This window comes from Topomyia yanbarensis, chromosome 2, assembly GCF_030247195.1.
Source record: "Topomyia yanbarensis strain Yona2022 chromosome 2, ASM3024719v1, whole genome shotgun sequence".
Taxonomy (NCBI): domain Eukaryota; kingdom Metazoa; phylum Arthropoda; class Insecta; order Diptera; family Culicidae; genus Topomyia; species Topomyia yanbarensis.
Window position 1 is genome coordinate 154,963,016 of NC_080671.1, and position 23,100 is coordinate 154,986,115.

A 23,100-nucleotide genomic window follows, 5' to 3' on the forward strand; every position below is an offset into this window, starting at 1 on the left:
CGAGCTCATGCTGTGTTATCTATTAAATAGTAGCAAAATGAAAAGAGATATAGACAAAGTGTCTAATAAAAACCTGTTTTAATCCACCTAGAGGTGCAATTGTGCCTTTCTCATTTCTCCAAACTATGATTTAATAGCTGGTTCGTACAATATAACATTATGGAAATGTCTTTCATTCTTATTACACTTAAGTATATATAAGGAGCACCTTTTTGCATTCATCGCGGTATCGGTTTGAATCGGAGTTTTCTGTGTGATCGCACTCCACAACCCGTAACTCCGGAGCCGGAAGTCGGATGGAGATGGAATTTAATATCAGTTTCCGGGGACGGAACACCTTTCATTTGAGACTAAGTTGATCAAATCGGTCTAGCCATTTTCGAGAAACCAATATAACCGTTATTCTGAATTTGGATGCTTCCGGATCCGTCGATGGTGGCCAGTGTGGCCAAAGAGACTTTGAATGACTGTTGGTGACCTAGATCTACAAATTCAACAGTTGTGTTTACATTTTGGAAAAAAATCCCCTTTTTACATTCATCGCAGAATTCATTAGAATCAAGATTTGCTGCGTGATCGTACGTATCACCCTGTAATTCAGGAACCAGAACTCGGATCCACACAAAATTCAACAGCAGCTGATGGACCTTCCATTTAAAATCAAGTTTGTCAAAATCGGTTCAGAAAATTCCGAGAAACCGATGTGGACAAATCAACAAATTTTGTTTTGTAACCATACTCTTCAAATCGTAATCCGGAACAAGATGTCGGTTGAAAATGAAATTCAATAGCAACCTATGGGATGATTATACCGTTCAGTTGAATCTTAGTTTGTAAAAATCGGTTCAGTCATCTCCGAGAAACCGATGTGGACATTTTGTTAACAAATCCGCACATACACACACATACATACATACATACATACATACATACATACATACATACATACATACATACATACATACATACATACATACATACACACATACACACAGATATTTTGCGATCTCGGCGAACTGAGTCGAATGTTATATGAGACTCGGCCCTCCGGGCCTCGATTAGGAAGTCGGTTTTTGGAGCAATTGCGTAACCTTTCTATATAAGAAAGGCAAAAGAATAATATTTAATTAGCTTAATAAGCATGAGTTCAATGTTATCTTCATGTGATTATAATTTGGAAAGGTTGGTGGAATGGGTTTGAACGTGTAGGGAATGGGGGGTTAGTAGAGTGGGAGTGGAGGATGCGTCAGAAATCCATCATCTTATTTCGGTATACGGGGTGGATGAAGGAAATGCGGGCATGAGGGTGGTCCAAGAGGAGGGGAGTGATGAAGGAGGAAGGTGTAAGGACAAGGCGGGGGGGGGGGGGAGGTGCGGCGACGCAATACTCAACTGCATATTTTACCTTCCATTTGAGACTTGGTTTGAGAAAATCGGTTCAGTCTTCACCGATGAACCGATGTGACTTTAATTGTGGAATATGCCCGAAATTCCGGACTTCCGGAATCGTCGATAGTGGACAATATATTCAAAGAATGTTTGATTGGCAATCAGTGATCTAGATCTGCGATTAGAAGTAATTTGGTGACCATTTCAATAGTTTTTAGCCTCTGAGGTATTACGATTGTACCGTTTTATATGGGAAATTCCAGTGTATCCTTACTAACACCCCTGTAACGCCGGAAGTAAGAGTCAGAACCGAATGAAATTCAGCAGCAGTCAATGGCATTACTGTATCTTTCATTTGAAATCAAGTTTGTAAAAATCGGTAGAGAATTCGTTGTGGAATGGGTGTGATATTAGCTTAGGAACATGGCGGGTTCCATGGGGGCGTCATGAACCGTCATAGGTAGCCAACGTGGTCAAAGCTGCTTTGATTGACCATTAGTGATCCAGACCCCCAAAATAGAGTAATGTTACATCAATTTTAATATGTTTTACATCATTTGAATTTCATGATGGTACCAGTTTATATGGGAATTTGCTGTGTGACCGCACTCTTCAACCCGTAACTCCGGAACCGGAAGTCGGATCAACTAAAAATTCAATAGCAGCTTATGGGAGCGTTATACCTTTCAGATGAAACTAAGTTTGCGAAAATCGGTTCAGCCATCTCTGAGAAAATTGTGTGAGTTTAAATGACACACACACACATACACACACACACACACATACATACACACACACACAGACATTTGCCGATCTCGACGAACTGAATCGAATGGTGTATGACACTCGGCCCTCCGGGCCTCGGTTAAAAAGTCGATTTTTACAGTGATTGCATAGCCTTTCTTTATATGAGAAAGGCAAAAATTATAGAGAACATTAAGGGGCATCAAATGAACAATAGTAACGATAAATTTTGTTGATTAAAAATTAGAATAATTAAAAAACTCTCCAAAACACACAAATTTTGAGTTATTTCGTTAGTAAAAAATCATTTAGTACACTTAACTAAAAGGTATTTGTACATACACTGATAGGAAATTTTTTCAGCTTTCCAATGAAATCTTGTAAATAACGATATAAAGCATATTTTTTAGATTAGAGTCTTTTAAGCACTTGCAAGTCGGTTACAGGAAAAGTATAGTAATGAAATTACAAAGAAATGAGAAGAGATAGAAATATGTAGTTCAAAAACAAATTATGAATCGTCCTAAAACCCAACTTTTGGATAATAGATATTGCTATAATCATACTTCATTATTTCGAGAAAATTAGCAAAAACCTCCTCAAAACCACTAACTTTTAACTACTTTACAGCTAAAAGGTAATTAAAACTAATTACTTAAAAGATATGAGAACACAATTCAATAGGAAATTTTCTCACCTTTCGAATGGAACTGAAACATTTAAAATAAAAAGTATACTTTTAAAGTTAGAGGTATTTTAAGACAAATAAGTTTTTTACACAAAAAATTCAATAACTCTGTAACGGTTGAGATTTGATGGTATGTGTAGAACAATTTTTTTCTCCAAATATGGCAATCTATCACCCTCCGAGAGATTCTTAACCATGAACCAAACACCCTGTATATATATATATATATATATATATATATATATATATATATATATATATATATATATATATATATATATATATATATATATATATATATATATATATATATATATATATATATATATATATATATATATGTATATATATATATATATATATATATATATATATATATATATATATATATATATATATATATATATATATATATATATATATATATATATATATATATATATATATATATATATATATATATATATATATATATATATATATATATATATATATATATATATATATATATATATATATATACTTCATCGTATGTGGAGTGGGTTATAGTTACTTCACAGTTCCAAACACCTTGTTTGTGTGCAATCTACCTATCCTTCTTGTAGTTGAATTAGTGATTGCTGCTATATTCTGGTGGTAGCTGTTATTCTGAGGAAGCACGTGTTTTGTGGTCGAAAAAGTGTGGGCACAGATTAGCACACTTGAAGTTTTTTGTGTCTAACCCGAATAAACGAAAAATACAAAACAAACTTGTGTATTTATAAAAAGTATGCTTTAAAATACTATGTTTCTGAACATTATCCGAATAATATCTTTCATCGATGGCTTAAAGCGCGTCATGCACCGACGAGTTCAGAAAATTAATTATCCACGTGGAAAATAACAAACATAGCGTAAAATAATTCTGGGAACATGCCGGACGTTCCAGGAAGCGACTAAGTAATGCAATAATACATTTTGAGCAACAGATTACAACCAATTATTTGAATATTATATGTCCCCTACACGATAAACGACATTTACTGAAGATCGTCTTATCACCATGAAATCAAAATAATCCATCACTTTCGTCGACTGAAATCCAAAAACATCTTTGAACGAGATCATGGCATGTCAGTGAGCAGGAAAACCCTACGAATATGACATCTGAAGAGCTTTTGATCTCCTAGATTGCACAACATAAACCACTTGTTTCTAAAAACAATTCGACGGTTAGAATAAACCTTGCTAAGTTGGACGGAAATAGGTGTGAAACTTTATTGAGAAAGGTTTTTTGATGAGATGAGACGAAATTAAATCGATTTGGGTCGGACAGTAAATGTTAGGTTTAAATTCCAGTAAAGAGTCAACATAATCCTCAATATAGGTATATCTGAGAGATCGAACACTTGTAGTAAAAATTGGATGTCTGTTTTGTGCCCCATTTTCGAACAACTCGGGTGTTCCTCAAGGAAGTAACTTGGATCGACTAATATTCACACTCTTTATCAATGATCTAGCCACGGTATTACCACCGGGTTTTCTTATATTCCACGCTGATGACGTTAAATTATACATGATCGTCAAGTACATCAGGGAATACTTAGCTTTACAACAGCTCTTGTACACTTTCAGTGACTGGTGCTCTTTAAGCTCGCTTAATATTAGTAATCACAAGTGCAGTGTAATATCGTATCATCAGAAGCACCCAATTTCATACGACTACTGTATTGGAGATTGGAAGTTTGAGCGTGTACTACAAATGTGTGACCTTCGAGTCACTTTGGATTCTGCACTCACTTTCCGACCTCATTTCGACTATATTATTAACATGTAGAAAATTTCGAATGAATTTAACGACCCTCTTTGTCTTCGCTCACTGTACTGCGCATTGGTACGGTTGATATTTGAATCTAACTTTGGAATGTAGAAAACGACCGGATGGGTTTTTAGTGGATTTTCGGCTTCCACGGTCTAGAAATTAGAACGGCTGTTGTATACTTCCCGACGTTTCGGCCACTGGTTTTGGCCTTTTTCAAGGGAAACTGTAATGTGTATTAATATTTATTATTTTGCATGTCACATCGTATTAACTGACTCACTATTTTATCGTTCTTCGTCCAAACATCGTATGCCAACGATGTGCAGGTCTAAAAATGTTTACTTCATAAACTTTGGCTCTGAGTAGATGGAAAAATAGGTGTAATGCGGATATTGAATCTATCTTCATAATATGGTGTCCGATTAAAGCAACATGGATAGCAAGACTTGAATCAATTCAATGAAAATTCGTTTGTTATGCATTAAGACACCTTCCATGGCACGACCCTATTTATTTTCCGCCATTGAAGACCGCTGTAGATTATTAGGTCTACACACGCTTGAAACGAGAAGAAGAGTAGCCCAAGCTGTTTTCGTCGCCAAAATTCTTTTAGGAGATATAGATACGTCTGAATTATTGGGTCAACTCCACCAATATGCACCGGAATGTGTGCTCCGTCAACGAAGCTTTTTGCTTTCGCAACGTAGGATCTCCCTATATGGTGGTCATGATACGATTCGCTTCATGTCTGCCACATTCAACAATGTGTTTGCGGATTTAGATTTCAGCATGTCATCCACTACATTCAAGAACCGGCTGCTAAAGAGTTTCTGACTTGACAGATATGTACCGACCACATTTTAATTTGTATTTTTAATTGCTGCTTTTCTTTTATATTTTTTACTTCTGTTTAATTTACTGTATTAGCCTGTTTTGTTACATTTTTTTCTTTTTATTATTAAGTTATTATTGTTTATTGTTAAGTTCTGTATTGTGTATTCGATTGAAAAGATATGGGGTTTTTATGCCAATTTGAGAAGAGTTAATGTTTCACTCAAATTGGCTTTTCTACATCCCCCCATATTCATTAAGACCAACTAGGTCAGATGATTAATAAATGAATAAATAAACACACCAAAAAATAATGAAATTTAAACGACATGTAAATAAATACGAATGTAAACATATAGCGATTGAATTAAAAAATGCATTGAAAATTACGTTAAAATCAATTGAAACATCAAACAGCATACAATTTTACACTTTCATTCGTGTAATATTACATGTCATTCATTTTATAGCAGTATTCGAGTGAAAATACATTGAAGTGCATTGGTTTTCCGTTTAAAGAAACTGTAATTTTCAATCCACATGAAAAATTATAATAAAATTCGTTGAAGAAAGCCCGACAAGTCGTGTGTATTTGTGGAACTTAATTTTACATTTATATTCATGCTCCATTTTACATGTGCATGAAAATAAACTTAAAATTACAAAATATTTTTTCTGTGAAGGGTTAAACATCGATATGTGACCTCCACTTATCAATTTCCTTCCAAAAATACCCATATTGATGGGGTTTTAGAGAATTCCACTGAACTTCCGGCGCCATCTTGGTTTTCAAAATAGCCTCAAACATGCACATTTGGCGACTACTCGTTAAAACTGTTCCAAAAGCAATTAGATTGTTGAAGTGTGGGCCAGAAGGAATCTTCAAGATCGCTTTTTCCACTTTTCCAAAAATCTTCTAACTTCTATGCATTCAAAAGGTCTTGGAATAAAAGCAGAAACTGTGTCGCAAAACACGTGCAAAAAATTTGATCAAAAACCGTTTAAGTCTTTTGCCTTCAAAATAGGGTGACCATACATCCTGGTTTCCCAGGACATGTCCTGGTTTTAAGCTTGCTGTCCTGGTGTCCTGGGATGTCGAGGAAAACGCTTGATTTGTCCTGGTTTTTCTTCACAACCATAACTGCAACGTAAATTAACTCTCAAGCAAAAAACGAGAGACAAAGCCTCGAATTTCCCAATTGTTCTATGCGGTATCACTTTTTAATCTTTCAATAGTGCCTCGTTATTTTTCTTTTCAACTTCCTTCTTTATATGAACATTGTGAAGAAAAACTATTAGACATTCATAAAAACGAGACATATGAATAAACTGTAGTCGCTTGGTACTAAATCTTACAGCCGGCAGATATACGTGAATATTTCGTACCTGCCTATATTTTCAAAATAGTGCTGTTAGAATTCTGCGATAATTCTACCAGCTATGTTTCTCTTTATTTGCATTTCGCCATCTTCACGTTTTAGATGTTATCACAAATAGACAAATAGATTTAGTTTTAAATATTGTAAGTACCATATTTTAGTTATTAAGTTTAGTTTCTAGTTGGTAACTAATCATGTGTTACGTTCAAGGATGCAAAATGCCTACCTTTTCTGCGGCTGTAATTTTTCTGCCTACATTCTCATTTCTCTGTTGACGCTGCTGTCGTTCGCTATTGCAGGACGCCTAGCGCTGTACGGCAGTCTGTAAGCAAAGCAGTAACATGACAAAGAAATACTGCCCCCAGTACAGCCACCAGACGCTAGCGGTACAGCTTCTCTTTCCTTATTTTACACTTTTTAATATTTTTAATCTATTCAGTATTTTCAATCAGAAACGACGACAATAAATGCGGTTCGTTTACGCCACGACCGGCATCATCGCTTTCGTGTGCGGGCCTCTCTCTTTGACTATGCAGAGAAAAGTGTACAAAGCGAGAGAACAAACTTTACTACGCCACACTCTCACCGAGCAGTCGGAGTACAGCAGCAAAACAAAAATGTATTCTACTGTTGTATAGGAAAATGTACTCGGTTTGGCTACCGTTCTGGCAAGAGCTGTAGTAATGCGTCGCTGTAGCGGGCTGTACGGCTTGTGAAAATATAAATATACCGAAAAAAATGTAGTTTACCAGTACCTTTGGCATTCCTGGTTACGCACGTTAGAATTGTGTTTTAGTACGCGAATTAGTTTAGTTGTCGTTAGCATTTATTAAACGCACTATTCGAACACCCCCTTCGTTAAGTTTTGTCACACACTTGCTTGATCACAGCGCCGAGCAACAAATTTGCTGCAAGCAAAGCAGCTCTCAACCGTTCTTCCGCTCAGACTGAAAATTTCATTTGTAGTGGAGTGAATCGCAACGAGCGGTCGGCTATAAGATCGTCACCAGGAAGAAAAAAGTGTGCCGTGAGGGTTTCGCCCGCCAATAAAAAAACCGACTGTCGCGCCGAATGAATCTTTTGACTCCAATACCTTTGACGACGACACCTTCGGATCAAAGCGATTCGACCAGAGTGTGGAGTACGTGGAACTAGTCGCATTACCCTAAAGGAAGCGTAAAGGCATTTGTAAGGCACAAAACACGGAGTAGATCAGCAAAAATATTGTGGTGCGGAGAGAAAAAAGCTGCATCGAAAAAACCGAAAGATTTGCGCTAAACGACGGAAGTGCTCGGAAACGACTCCGCGTTCCAGGGAGGGTTACCCACTGGAAGACAGTAATACCGAACAGTCGGTTAGGCGAGTCGTAGCGCTGCAAAAAGGGCCTATGCAGAGGGCCTTATTCTGGAAAGTGAATCTTTGTTTTGGAAGCTAATTCGTTGTTTGGAAGCTGATTCTTGTGCGGGAGCGGATAACTTCTGTGAAGCGCGACGACCCGACCCGGCCGACGGGGTGTGCGAAAGTGCAAAACCCGAGGGCATAACTAGTGCGAGTGCACGTTAGCTAGTGTAAGGAAGAGTTGGCTGATTAGGCCTAGTAAGTAGCGTTCAGGAAGGAGAAAAGGAAGAGAAAGCGAAGCGGGGAAGGTAGAAACAGTAGTAAAATGTATGTAGAATCAGATTTTTGGATTGTTTTGATTACTAGATATAGGTAAGCATTTTCGCGCTACACATGTTCTTATTATGTGATCTGCCCCATTCACAAGAAAGGCGAGCATTTGAAGTGTGAAAACTTCCGAGCGATCACCATTTAAATGTCGCTTCAAAGTGCTATTCCAGATAATCTTCCGTCGTCTATCACCTAAAGTAAATGAGTTCGTGGGAAGTTATCAAGCCGGCTTCATCGATGGCCGGTCGACAACGGATCAGATCTTCACCGTACGGCAAATCCTCCAGGAATGCCGTGAATTCAGGTCCCAACGCATCACCTGTTCATCGACTATAAGGCGGCATACGACAGTATCGACCGTGGAAAATCATGGACGAAAACAGCTTTCCCGGGAAGCTGAGTCGACTGATCAAAGCAACGATGGACGGTGTACAAAACAGCGTAAGGATTTCGGGTGAACTTTCCAGTCCATTCGAATCTCGACGGGGACTGAGACAAGGTGATGGACTCTCGTGTCTACTATTCAACATCGCTCTGGAAGGTGTGATGCGACGAGCCGGGCTCAACAGCCGGGGCACGATCTTCACAAAATGGTCCATTTGTATTTAAAATCGAAATTTTGGACCCCTCCCGAAATATTTGTCTAGATCCGCCCCTGCCTTCGAGGTAGTGGAGGATTTTGTCTACCTATGATCCTTATTAACGGCTGAAAATAACGTGAGCCGTGAAATCCGAAGACGCATCATCAGTGGAAGTCGGGCCTACTATGGGCTCCAAAAGAAACTGTAGTCACCCCCGCACCAAATGCACCATGTACAAAACGCTTATAAGATCGGTGGTTCTCTACGGACACGAGACTTGGACCATGCTCGAGGAGGACCTGCAAGCGCTAGAAGTTTTCGAGCGACGGGTGCTAAGGACGATCTTCGGCAGTGTGCAGGAGAACGGTGTGTGGCGAAGGATGAACCACGAGCTCGCTGCACTCTATGGGGAACCCAGTATCCAAAACGTGTCCAAAGCTGGAAGGATATAGTGGGCAGGGCATGTTGCAAGAATGCCGGACAACAATCCTGCAAAGATGGTGTTCGCTAATGGTCCGGTTGGTACACAAAGGCGAGGAAATTCATGTTGCACTAAATAAATGAAAAGGAATGTTCTTATTATAACATCGATCTTAATGAAACAATAAAGAGCTGAAAGAGTTTCATCTCAGCTTAAATCGATAATGGTTTTCATTGAAGATTTACAGAACCCTATATTTACTTCGACATCAGGAACAGATGAGGGAAGCTACTTGGGATCATTGATGTTTCTGCTTTCCATCAATGATGTGCATTCAGCGCTGAGGACTCCTCACTAGTCACCAGTTAGAAGATCTAAAAATATTCGGTCTCGTAAGCTGATCAATTGATGGATTGCAAATTGCGCCAACAACAGCTTCGATGTGTAAAGAAGTGCTCGGTCATTGAAATCTCACGAAAAATATTCTCGCAGGGCTCGACCCGTTAGACTCCCAGAACTTTTTTAATGACTGCCGAAAACCTGGGGAATATTTCACCATGCACGTTCGAGAGAGGAAACGAAAGGGAGTCCCCTTTTGGCTGTCCTGGGTTTTTAATCGCCTGATATGGTCACCCTACTTTACAAGGACTTAACATATTCTTGTTAAAACGTGTTAATTGCGAAATCCGTGCAAAAAAATATCTAAGTCTTTTTACTTTGAAAGGGTTTAGATTTTTTTGCGAAAACCGGGCAAAAAAACTATGCAAAGAAGTCATGTAAAAATTCGTGCAAAAAACGTGTAAAAAACCTTTGTGTATATTTGATTATAAGATTTCGGCTGTATTGTATTTTTAAGCTGGAATCATTTCGGCTAAGCAGTATTTGCGTTATTGAAACAACTTAAGTTGTGACGTTACGGAACGTCGGAATAATCGCAACTTAAGCTGGTCCAATAACACAATGACTGCTTATCCGAAATAATTCTAATGTAATGCACGTGTAAAATTATAATAAAATTCGGCGAAGAAATCACGATAAGTCGTGTGTATTTGTTGTTACGGCATTTAATTAGCAAGGAACTGGAAGGTGAAGTATATTTTCCAATATTAAGAGCCATAGTAATAAAGGGAGAGCAAGGAGTTGAAGAAAGTTTAGAAAAGCGTGGAAAGGGTCATATGAGCAAGCTGTATTTGTGGTGGAACTTAATTTTACATTCATATTCATGCTCCAAATATGTGCATGAAATTAAACTTAAAATTACAAAATAATTTTTTTCTGTGTAGCTAAATACTCGCACGAATATATATGTACTGCAACCTAGCATAAGATTCCAAAGCTCATTATTGCCAATTATATTATCGAAGTGTGGTTTTCAACCTTGATTTATACCACCAGGCAACACCCGGCAATCTATCTTTGAGTAATTTTTAAACACAGTCCAACATATAAAAATACACAAATTTATTGTAAAAAATCTGTTTGTAAATACATCCCACACGTCCCAATAAAAAACAATTATTTGTCATTTTTAATACATTGTGGTGACGGGTATTGCTGTTACCCGCATCCATGCTAACCAACATAACACGATTCCAGCAGTGCTACATTTCACACTTTCGCCTTCAACCCTCTGTGGTGACCCTTTTTAACCCTTCCCCAGGAGAAGGGACGTTCCGAAACCACACAATATCAGCCCGGAATCCGTGGAGCGAGTAGCTTTAACGGTGGGGGTTTTCGAAATTGATAAATAATGAAACCATTCTCCGGGGTTAATTATACGGTTAAAATTTAAAATTATTGTCTCCAACCCCCGATTGCCGGTTGTCGGCCGCAGTCACATGCATGCTCACGCGGAACACGCGAACACAAACGGCAGCAGCATGGCAGGGCAGGCGACCCGATGATCCTGGGCCGTATGTTTTGGACGGAGTTTTGCTTAACCCGAACGAACGTGCCAGCATCATCGCGGTTGACAGCCAGTGCCATCGGCAGCGAAAAGTGGTGGCTTTCGCACTTACCGCAAACTTCCAAATCACCCGTGACAATCATTGTGTGGAAGGACGGTGCATCAGCTGACACCTCGCAGCTGTACTTGCCCGATGCCATCATGTTTAGCCCGACCAGCATCAGTTGGCTTTCGTTGGAGGCTGCCCGCTGCAAATGGAGAAAGAATGAGAGAGAGGTTTAGTTAAAAATGTGTTAAAATGTCAGTTTGACGTGGTTTCGCGGTGCTAGTAGGGATGACAATTGTGTGGAACAAAGCGATCGATTTTGTTTAGATTTTATGTTGACTGTTGATAGTAGGTACGCTTCAGAAACGCATGTCACGTGCTTTCACTAACTTAGCTTAAAGATTAGATAAGAAGAAACTTGATGAATTTTTTCTGCTGATTGTGAGATTCTTCTTCTTATTTTTCTGCTTCAAAGATTATTTTAGAACAAAATATAATATTGAAATGATGGTGTGAATCCTCAGTTTTCACCAAACTCTGAAAGTATGTGTTGAATTTCTTATACCAAAGAAATAATCAACAGCAATTGACACATTAGGGTAAACCATGCAAATCCAACATTCTCATTTCAACCTGAACCACATATTGTTGTCTAAATTGAAGCATCTGTTTGCACGATCATGACTACTGCAAAACTGCGTCCAATGCCTCCAAATTAACAGTCAGCAGAAGCAAATAACAAAGGCGGCGGAATTACACTTTTTGTTAACCTTCCGCCAGTCGCGCTAGTGCACTGAGTGCACGCTACTCTGAAAATCTGGCGAAATCGTCTTACATTTTAAAATTATTGCATATACTGGAATAGGATTACACTCACAATCGGATGTAGAGCAAATACCCCGTAACATGATTTGACGCAGCTTTGATATATATTAAAGAGGAATACTTAAGTGACCACTTCATTCGAAAAAAATAAAAAAAAATCCCAGCCAAGAATAAATATATTAATTTTCCATTCATTCCAAAACATTTCCTATGCTTTGTTTTAGGTATTGAAGCGAATTGAATGCGGTAGGTGCCATATGCATGCAGAAAAAATTAATTATATGCAGTAAGTAAATATTCACAGTTTATTATGAAGTGGTCCATTAAGCAGCATGAATCTGCATATGCTTATTGCTGGAAGTCGCTCAACATTTCCAAGATCCGACAAGGAAGTGGTGTTAGATGTAACTCTCTGCTCCAATAGTATTACGCATGAGGTGATCAATTGAACGAATCGCTAGATACCACCACATATCGTAATCTTAAATCTGTAAATTTGAACATCTACGAACAGGCCCATAGCCAGGAGTTTATTTCGGGAGGGGCTTAAAAAATTATTGCATGATGCTTTTTTTTTATTTCGATTATAGAGGTTTTAACCTTATGGTTATTCGCCTCTTTTTGGGTAAGAAAATTTCTTTAGAAAAATTTCTAGCCCTATATGTGCGGGATTGATGAACGAACCGTGATGAGCTGCGTACAAGGCAATCGATTTACCAACTACGCTTTACCCGCCCCTGCATAAAGCTTTTAGTTCTAATTACTTCATATTGTCACTAGAAACTAAACGAAATTTTGAAAAGTTCTTAATGAAAACGAAGCCAAATCTAAAACAATTCATGTTCTTTGTCACAATAAAGGCTATAGTACATCAACGAATTATTGATGTTTAATTTGATTTTTATTATTTATTTTTATTTACAAGTTACAATTTACTCTCGTTGCAACAATGAATATTCTAGAGTTCTCAGTATTTATGCGCTAACCGAATATGACAATTCTTGACGGTGCTGGAAAACGCAAGGTGTTCTAAGCTACACGTTTAAAAGGTGTAGAAGACGCTAAATCGAAATGAGTATAAAAATATCCATAAAATGTTCGATCGAAGAGAATGTCGAAATTTGCACAAAATCTTCTGATTTAGCAAACGAATTGTAGATGGTTCAACTTCTATTTTCTTGATCTGGTGTCCTGTAACTATTACCAGTTCTAATGCATCATGCTAACATAATTTTTTGGCATACCCCAGTTAGGAAGGAGGATCTTTGGTGATAAATAGGATCAAAATATATCGGTCATTCCACGTCTGATTTACAACCAAAATTTGAATTCCTTCCATTTTTTTTTCTTGCATTCATTAGCTAAAAATAATTGACACGTATTTTTTATTTTGTCTGAATATGATTTTTTTTCAAGTTATTAGTTTTTGAACTTTTGAAGTTTATAACATTGATCTTTTTTCGATCACTTATAACTCGGAAACGATTCGATATATGGAAAAAAATATTAAATGAAAAAGTTGTGTACTCAATGAGCTTACTGAAAAAAATTACAATTTCTTATTCTTATATAACTTATGAAATTTGCAATTGTTTGAGAAAAATTGAATTTTTTAAAGTTGGACCAATTTTTTTGCTTATTATTTTCTTTAAATATTAAGAATCATGTTAAAGTGATTGTGCAAAAATTTGGGAGTGGATATCAAAATACTTTGTGAGATATTACAATTATAAACTTAAAACAAGGCAATTTTACACCAAACGCCTAGTGATAGGCCTATTGTAATTGAAATATCTAGTAAAATACTTCGAATTTCTTTCTGAAATTTGTACACAATCTTCTCGATATAATTATAAATTATTTGAAGAAGCTAAAAATATTTTTTTGGCTCTACCCTGAAAAAAAATTATTTGTTACTAATATTTGCATAATACATAAATTATTTAACAAAAACATATATTAAAAAAAAATCCGCCGAGATCTTCCGAAAACGCAGCTTTTATTATTTAATGCTTTTTCTCAGAAATCTAATAGTTTCTCAGTTATCAGGGAATGAAAAATGTCCAATTCTATTAAATTTATAAAACTTTAAAAAATCACTATATTATTAAAAGTCCCTATTTGTATGTATATGATTTATGGACTTCCAAACGGCTTAACCAATTGCCATAAAAATTTATGCATAGTAGGAATTTGTTATGGAGCGTGTTTGTGTGCTATTGGTGGGGATTATCTGCCTACAAGACGGCGCTTCGGAACAAATTGTGCTTTCCTCCTATTTCGTTGAAAGTCGCATAAACGCGCGATGGGTATTAGCTAGTATTTTATAAAGTTCAAAAACTCATAACTTGAAAAAAATATCAAATTCAGCCAAAGTAAATAAAATCGTGTCTATAATTTTCAGCTAAAGAATGCAACAAAATTGGAGGGAACTAAAATTATAGTTGTAAATCGTAAAATGACTCGCATTCTGCAAATTTAAGACTTTTTTGGGGGTATTCTAATGTTAAAAACAAATATTTTTTTAAAGTCTTCCGAAATCAAATTTATTTTGATTACATAACTATATTAAGAAGATTATGTGAAAATTTCAGAATGGAACTCGAAGTGTTTTACGAGATATTTCAGTTATAACAGGCCTTTCACTGGGCGTTTATTGTACAATTGCCTTGTTTTATGTTTATAATTGTAATATCTCGCAAAGAATTCAACTGCCAAATTTTTACACAATCTTTTTAACATGATTTTTAATACTTAAAGAAAATAATAAATAAAAAATTTGGTCCAACCTTAAAAAAATTCAATTTGTTTCAAGTAATTGCAAATTTCATAAGTTATATAACAAAAAATTGTGATTTTTTTTGGTAAGCTTATTTGAAAACGCAACTTTTTTATTTAATATTTTTTCCATATATCGAGTCGTTTCCGAGTTATCAGTGATTGAAAAATGTTCAATTTTATAGACTTCAAAAGCGAATAACTTCAAAAGAAATATAATATTTAGCCAAACCAAAAAATACGTGTCAATTATTTTTAGCTAAAGAATGTAAGAAAACATTTTGGAAGGAATTGAAATTTTGGTTGTAAAACTGACGTAAAATTTTACTAAATGCTTCATTGCTGACAACATAACTAGAAACTATAAATGTGAACAAGCTCAATAATTTCAGCATCTCTTAATTTCGACACATAGAAGGGAATACACCGCACTCACTTCCCCTCGAATTCAATTTATTGATTCCTTTTTGCTTTTTTTCTCCGTGATGTCTTATCATCTTATTCCATAAAGACCAAAAATAAAACGAAAGACTGTAATATAATGAACACATGAAATCGAAAGAATAATCCCACTTTATTGACTTATAGACCAGTTACAACATTTTAGTCGCTCTCCGTGATAACCTAGTGATGTCTGATCAATCTATCAACACGTCGTTTTCAAATTTACATAGGCGTTAATTAGAAACCATCGAAAGCGACTAAAATGCTGCAGGTGGTTGCAACATTTAGTTTATTATGGTTGATTCACTAATATGTGGTTTAGCATCAATTGATCAATTGACATCCGAAGGAAAGTAAGTGTAAAATCACGTCAGTTATTCCTACCGCTACTGTGTACGTTTCTGTATATCAACAAAATTAGTAATATACGATTCGTGGGTTGATGAACACCTCACAAAACCGCTGGTTTACCACTTTTTGGCTTGTTTACTTTATCACGTTTTTCTTGCTTTTTGTTCGATTTTCCAGACTAACAGTGTTTCAATACGGCCCGCATTCCCCACATAAAATGAAATTGAGTGTCAATAAAAATACTATTGCATTAAATGATGCGAAAATAAAAAAAACTGTCGTCTCGCCTACAACTATGTCATCAACTAATTGAAATGTTTTTGTTTAGCACGCTTGAGTGAGATCCCTGACGTTTATATTAAGCGTACAGTGCTCTATTCTATTACAAAAATCCAATTTGCGTATGATTTAACTAACTTTCTTTATTCAGACCAATATCTAGCATAAAATGAGTTTTGTTAGATGCCATCACTAGCGATAAATGTTAATTTTGGGACAGTTTTTGTACTCAGTTTTCCATGAAACTTCTAAATTTTTATTATATAATTCGTTTATTTGAGTCGGTTCAATGCATTAGCTAAATGAAGCCTTGAGTATTTAATATATTTCCACGATGTAAACAATGAAAATGATAAAACGCTAATGGTTGTCCAAGAGATCTCGTGCGATTGACCTGTTTACTGACTGAGAAATATTTTTCGTAACCAACCGCGTCTTGGTGGTCGTTCATATCTATCTTGTACACATCCGTATTATTATTGTGGTAACTGCCATGTCCATGTTCGCGAATATCTGATTTCATTTTTGTTTTGTCCCCTTACGGGCCACCAGTGTCGACTTCCTCAATGATGATGCTGACTGTTAATTTTGAGATACTAGACGCAGTTTTTGCCGTCAATATTATATGAACAGCAGCCTTAAATTTGGCAACTGTTTGTTTTTCAGGTAGTCGTAATGGAGACTATGGATGTGCAAAGATGTAACGTGTATAACGATACTATCGCATTGCGTTTTGTACGTGCAGGGTCAGGTAGGACGAAATCCTAGCTGACCCTGCCCGTCTAATTCCTAGATGTGTCCTTTATAATAGATTCCATTTTTTTTAAATGTGACAGGAATCTTTTAATGGCCACGGTTCAAATAAGTTAAGTTTGTTTATTGGGGCTTTAACCTCCTGGTCGTTCGCCCGCGGTTCAAGTAAGTGGTATCAGATCGTGTAGCCGAGCATTGATTTTCTCATCATCCATATATATGAGAATCAACCACGTGTTACAAGTTGCAAAATTACTGGTTTCGCCTGGGCTAATTTGTTGAATAACATAAGTACTGAATGCCTGACAAGGTAGAACTCGTTAAAAGCGCAGTTCGTAAGCATAACCTCTATTTTCACCTTCAGCAAATATTTCCCATCAGGAAATTCGGTTATGCAAAAATTCCGGAAGTCAATAGCCTCCACGTTTGGCTGGAGCACCACTTCTTGCTTCTGCGATTCAATCATCCGACGGATCACCCCAGCAAGAATTAAAGTAACAGTTTCTTTTGTTCTTCCGACGAGTCACACAATATAAAAGGAAGTGTGTTATCAGACTCGGCATACTCAGTAGATATCGTGACCGATGTCTTCGGTGGCTCGAAATAGCAATCTTCCTCACTAATCTGTTGAACAAAACAAGATACAATTTTTTACGAGTTACCGAAAAACATGTTGCTTCTTAAATTTATTTTTGAAAAATTTCGGGGAGGGCTTTAGCCCCCTAGCCCCCCTCTGGCTACGTACATGTCTACAAAGCGGGCTGAACGACTAGGTTTTATTGGTATTTTTCAACGATTAAATCTTCAAATGAGTTGGACGAGGTCGTAAATAAAACCGATATCGGCATATCAAGAGGCTTGTCCGCTTCCCTTGGTGAAATGAAAAAGTTGCTAAAGTTGTAACCCGTCTGGGTAACAATTTAGCACTGGGTGGAAATATACACTTTTTTGTATACACTCCGTAGAGTGTATTTGTTTATGTAAAATTTAGTTGTAAATTTTTGTTCATTTTAGCGTTTGCGAACGGTTTTGTTCGTGCAGATAGGTTAGATAATTTTTGTTTCAGTTTTGTGAATTAGTAACATAGGGATTAGATAGGTCACCTCTTTCCTCTTGCAAAAAATACGTGTGCGCTGGCTATGCTGCTCATTGATGACAGCGATGCAACAAGGAGGGGTGGGTGTTAACCGAGTGTGAAGTACGCGTGTGAGACGGCCAATTAAGCCCGTCGAAAGTGCCGGCCCGTGATCCGGTTACAAGTGTGGTGTAGAATCGCCGTAGTGGAACGCTAATTGCGAAGGAGCCCCTCGCGTCCCCGGCTAGTTATCAAAGATCCGAAGCATCGTCCGTTCTCACTGTGTAGGATCAGTCAAACGAGCCAAGATCTGCTCCACAGTTATTTGCCAAGGAAAACGAAGCAGGGCGGATAAAGGTTCCATCTGGGAAGTTTACTGCGGTGCTTCCGGGATCGTTTACGGCAAGTAGACGATCCGGCGATAGTTCGCCACTGTCGCTAGAGAGGTTCCAACACGCTCACCTCCCTGGCTAAGTGCAAAGGACCGCTGTCGCAGCAGCCAACTACAACCAGCATTCGCAGCAGAGTGAACGCGGTCGTTGGAAATCCCGGCCGGTCGGAAGCGGTAAGAAACAGCAAGCGATTCCCGCCACCAGCAGCAGCTGCATCGAAGTGTGCAGAACAGGGGAGATCAGAGTAAATAAATACGGTAGAATTTAGTTTATTTGTTTTTTTCCCTTTTTTGTTTTATTTACATACGAAAATCCGAAATTCCGGTGGAAACAGCTATGCCACCCTGTAAAGGGTCCGCCAAGCAAACAAGAAACCGAGTAGTGGGCAAACCCCTACTTACAAAGTTCAGAAGATATGTAGAAGAGCTGAGCAGTGCAGACGATGGGTCATAAGCATTTATGTCGACTCGCAAAGCTTGCAGAATGGCCTTTCGAAGTGGTTGGCAAAACCTTTACACAAATGTTCCAAGTTTCAACGAGGTTACTAGATTAAATAAGTTACTTTCGAAATCATAATACATTTATAATTGTATAATTAGAATTGCTAAAGGCAAAAACTTGTCTGACGGAAATAAAGCGTTCAACTGTCTTATATATACACACACACTTTGAATGCTCTACAGAGCCTTCACCGACCACTTCCCTTACGTTCTTTTCAGGTAGTTCTGTTTGATTTATTGTAACCGAATCGATCAAATGGGCGCTTAAAAATTTTGCTTCATATAAGCCTCCGGGGAAATGGAATCATTCCTGTTCTACTTTAAAAATGATATGAGCACTTTCAGTATATCTTGAAAATGGTTCTTACTTGTAATTTTGTTACAGGCCACGCTTCCAATGTGGAGATAAAATACTTTACACCGATCTGTCTCACCTCCTTCCTTCTCAAATTAGTGAAACATTTAATTTTGTTACACAATGTTATTTATTAAATATTAAAAAAAACTTTTTTGCGAAAGCCCTCAACATTACTAGCTTTTCTTGACATGTAGGGTGCTTTTGACAACGTTTCCTTCGTTTTCCCTTTACAAATCACGAACTGATTACACACAATGCTTAGCAACCGACAGTTGTGCCCATCGCTAAGACAAATAAAGATTAGGGAAACTAAGTTTTCAGACATATAGGTTCCCTGATATTTATCATATAATAATGACCGGTAATAGCAAACTGTTTCATTTGATTCAGCAAGCCTTGGGTGTTATTAGCGATTGAGCAATAACGTATTCATGGTAGACTATCAGTTAATTCAAATAAAACATCAATAGTGCTTTTCGCGCAATGGAGGATTACAACCGAAACTCGTCAGTTGCTGTTCTTTGACTCTGAAATTATTGTCGGAGATCAAATTAAGTGCGATGGGATTATTCATTGGCGTAGCTTGCTAACTTGCGATCAAACAAAAACATTTCTGTCAGATTTGAATACAGGGGATTGACCGGATATTCCGAACAAAATTTGGCGCAGGCTACTTTCCGCGAGCTGAGTATTATTCGTAAGATCTTTGTGAATCCGATTACGGAGCTTTTTGTCATCTGATATGGAACAACCCTGCAGTAATGCAGTTGCGTAACCAGTTTTATTGTTCTCTGTACATAGTCGAGGGAGCTAAAACTCTAGGATATGTTATCGTACATAGCCAAGTGTAGTAAGGGGCTAAAGACTTTATCAGTAGCGTTCATTATTCTGTCGGAGTGATGAATCCAGGATGTATAATTGTATACTCTTTTTACAGAAGTTAATCTATCTTTCAAGCAATACGAAAAGTACCAGCTTAGATGTATTAAATGCTCCCCTGTCTGACCCCTCCTTGCCAACAACTTCCCCAAGCGTGTTCAAAATTCAATTTAAGGTATTTTGAGACATTAGCGTAAATATTCACTACATTGTAAGGATCAAAAATATAATGTAGTTTTAAATACAAACAATAAAGTCATGACTAAAATATGAATCACGCATAACTTTCCCCCAACACTGCAAAGAATTTTCATAAAGCTAAAGATAATGTGCTGTCATAGAGCTTATCGTTAGTCAATAAAAACAATTTATTTGTCAACTGTTGTTACGGCGTTTAATTAGCAAGGTAGAGAAGGCTCCAGCCGTTGTCGCAGGGATGTGGTCGGCGAAGCGAAGTTTTCTGTCAAATAACACTCACAGGTCACGGATAGATTCCACGCTTTCAATTACACACGCTTGAAGGGTAAATTTGCAGCGCCTTAGAGTTGTCGAGCGCCCGAAACCACCGTACATAATCGACGTTGATCTGCATTCCATTTAGCGAGTACCACTCTTTAACAGTTATGTGTCCAACAAAAAAACACCTTCAACGGCCAAATTGAAATGCTCATAACTATAGTTTGCTTTAACCGATTTGGACACTTTTAGATATTTTGGATTCAGAAACTCGTCCACTTTTTGACTCTGATTTGTAAATTTTAATAATGTCCTAGCAATATGAGTATCAAAACTCTTCAAATTGTCTCGGAAGTCTGTTATTTATTGTTAATGGACCCTATGGTAATTTGAAAAGTGGAATTGGAATAGAATGGCCACTCGGGGCCTCACGGGAACCTGCTCCGAAATGTCCGTACCGGGGTCAAATCACCAAATGGTTCTAAAACCACGAGATATAGCCTACTGATGCAATTCCTAGAATTTTGACACCCATATTGCTAGTATTTCATTGAATTCATAAATAATATCCTAGCACTGGAACATGCTTCCGGAAATCCGGATTCCCGGGAACCGCATCAAGTAACTATATTCATTTTCACCAAGTCTAAAAGTGGATGAGTTCTTGAATCCAAAACACTTAAAAGTATCAAAATCGATTAAAAATTACCTTGCCTTGGCATTTCAGTTTTGTGGGTGCCCGGGTACCCACGTCGGCCTGTTATGTAGTAAAAACATTCACGAACCCCTCCTCACTCCCCCTCTTACTATATCAACAATATTATTAACCCAAAAGCTTAACTTAGTGAAGTTCTAAGATGTCACAAAGTTTCAATTTCCAGCTATGGATAAAACATGAGAATTTCATTAATTGAAACCTAAAAAGGTACCCGGGTACCGCGTCGGACACATAACGGTTAATATTGACTGTATCTTCTTGAGGCACAGCTGAATCGAGTCCCGAAGCAATTGAGCGAAAGATTTTCAGTTCATCAGCGTAGAGCAATTGTCCATACTTGATGCGGGTGCAGAGATCGTTGAGGGATAACACTAGTTTACAAAAATAAAAATAAAAATCTGAACTTCAATATTCGAACACCATTTCTAATGTAAAATTTCGTGCTGAATCCGAAAATGAAGTCCAAAAATTTTACAGTAGAACAGTTTTCGAGTTATAGTGAAAAAATGAATTTTACCTTTAAAATTAAAAGTACATTCAGTAAAATCCAAATATCTTCGGTTGTAGTGCATTGATAAGAAATATTATTATGTTGAATTAAAGGTAATTGAATACACTTTCGGTACTTAGAACATTTTGTTTCAGTGAGACTACTGGTTCTGACGTCATTTACGAATCTATTGAGCTTTTTCTTAATTTTTCGTCATTTTTTAAAGAAAAATGAGTTATGATCAATATTTTCGGCAAGATAAAGCAATCCTAACAATTATATTTTTATGGGAAATTAAAGCCTGCTAATAACCAATGAAATAAAGCACTTGCTAGTTTGAATCCGATGAAAATTGCGAAAGTCATTAAATTTTTTGTAATTTTAAATTTTTGTGTTTCTCTGGGTCAACTTATTGAACCATCTTAAATCCAATTTTTTCTAGGGCTTGTTTAATAATATACAAGGGACTTTCTGTCAGAATTCTGTTAAACAAGTGAATGGAGTTTTGAAATAATTTAATGTGGGGTAATATTCGAACTCGTTTATCCAAATGATTAAAGACTTCTGATATCAATAATTTCAGGCTCAATGAAATTATAAGTCATCGAATGATTGGTATGCAATACTGCGTGTAATATTTATAAGTGTATTACATAAAATAACACTCTTATGATACAAAATTCGTTGTAAATTAAACCCGCACACGTTATAAAATTCGTATTTTGAAACACTAGCTGCTCAATTGGGTTTTGTACAATGTTAATACAAACTATACGAATCCGTAGAAATATGTGATACTACATACGTCAAGTATTATAAAATCAATAATTTGTAAAGCTTTTAATTTGTGTTCCTTCCTAGAACATCTAGCAGTTCGTGTTTTGACACTATGTAGGACATCGAACAAGACTTATTTTAGGTATAAAATCTCAAAATCTGAACTTCCCTCTCCTAGGTTGACGGGTTTGACGGTATCGCAAACATCTTCAAGCATATTGGAGCAGACACCTGCTTTAAGATGGCCATTGCATTACGCCTCGATAGTGGTGCATCGAGGAGACCGAGAGGGCTTATGGGCCTTTTTCATGTTTTGTGTTTTTTCATATTCTGCACCAGCCCAAACTAACAGTAAATAGATGAGAACTAACCGGATACCTCATACGTAATGTCGAACTTTTGTATGTTTGGTCCCTTACTACTGTTCTTAGCTACTGATATAGGCGTACCGTGTCGTACCAATATAGCAAGACCTCGCTTTCTTCCTGCTCCCTGACCACCCATAAACCATCTGAAACTTGAAGTAACCACCTGTTGGCATTCCAGATTCACTTCTTGTAACGCCGCCACA

At 37.1% G+C, this 23,100-nt stretch overlaps 1 protein-coding gene across 1 annotated transcript in view; it reads right to left on the reverse strand.

The window, feature by feature from the left end:
- Positions 1 to 23,100, reverse strand: part of LOC131681816 (uncharacterized) — a 525,351-nt gene that overhangs the window by 92,725 nt on the left and 409,526 nt on the right. The window contains exon 4 of the mRNA XM_058962868.1: positions 11,521 to 11,656. Within this exon, the coding sequence (XP_058818851.1) occupies positions 11,521 to 11,656 (136 nt within the window). The remainder of the gene's footprint in view (positions 1 to 11,520; positions 11,657 to 23,100) is intronic.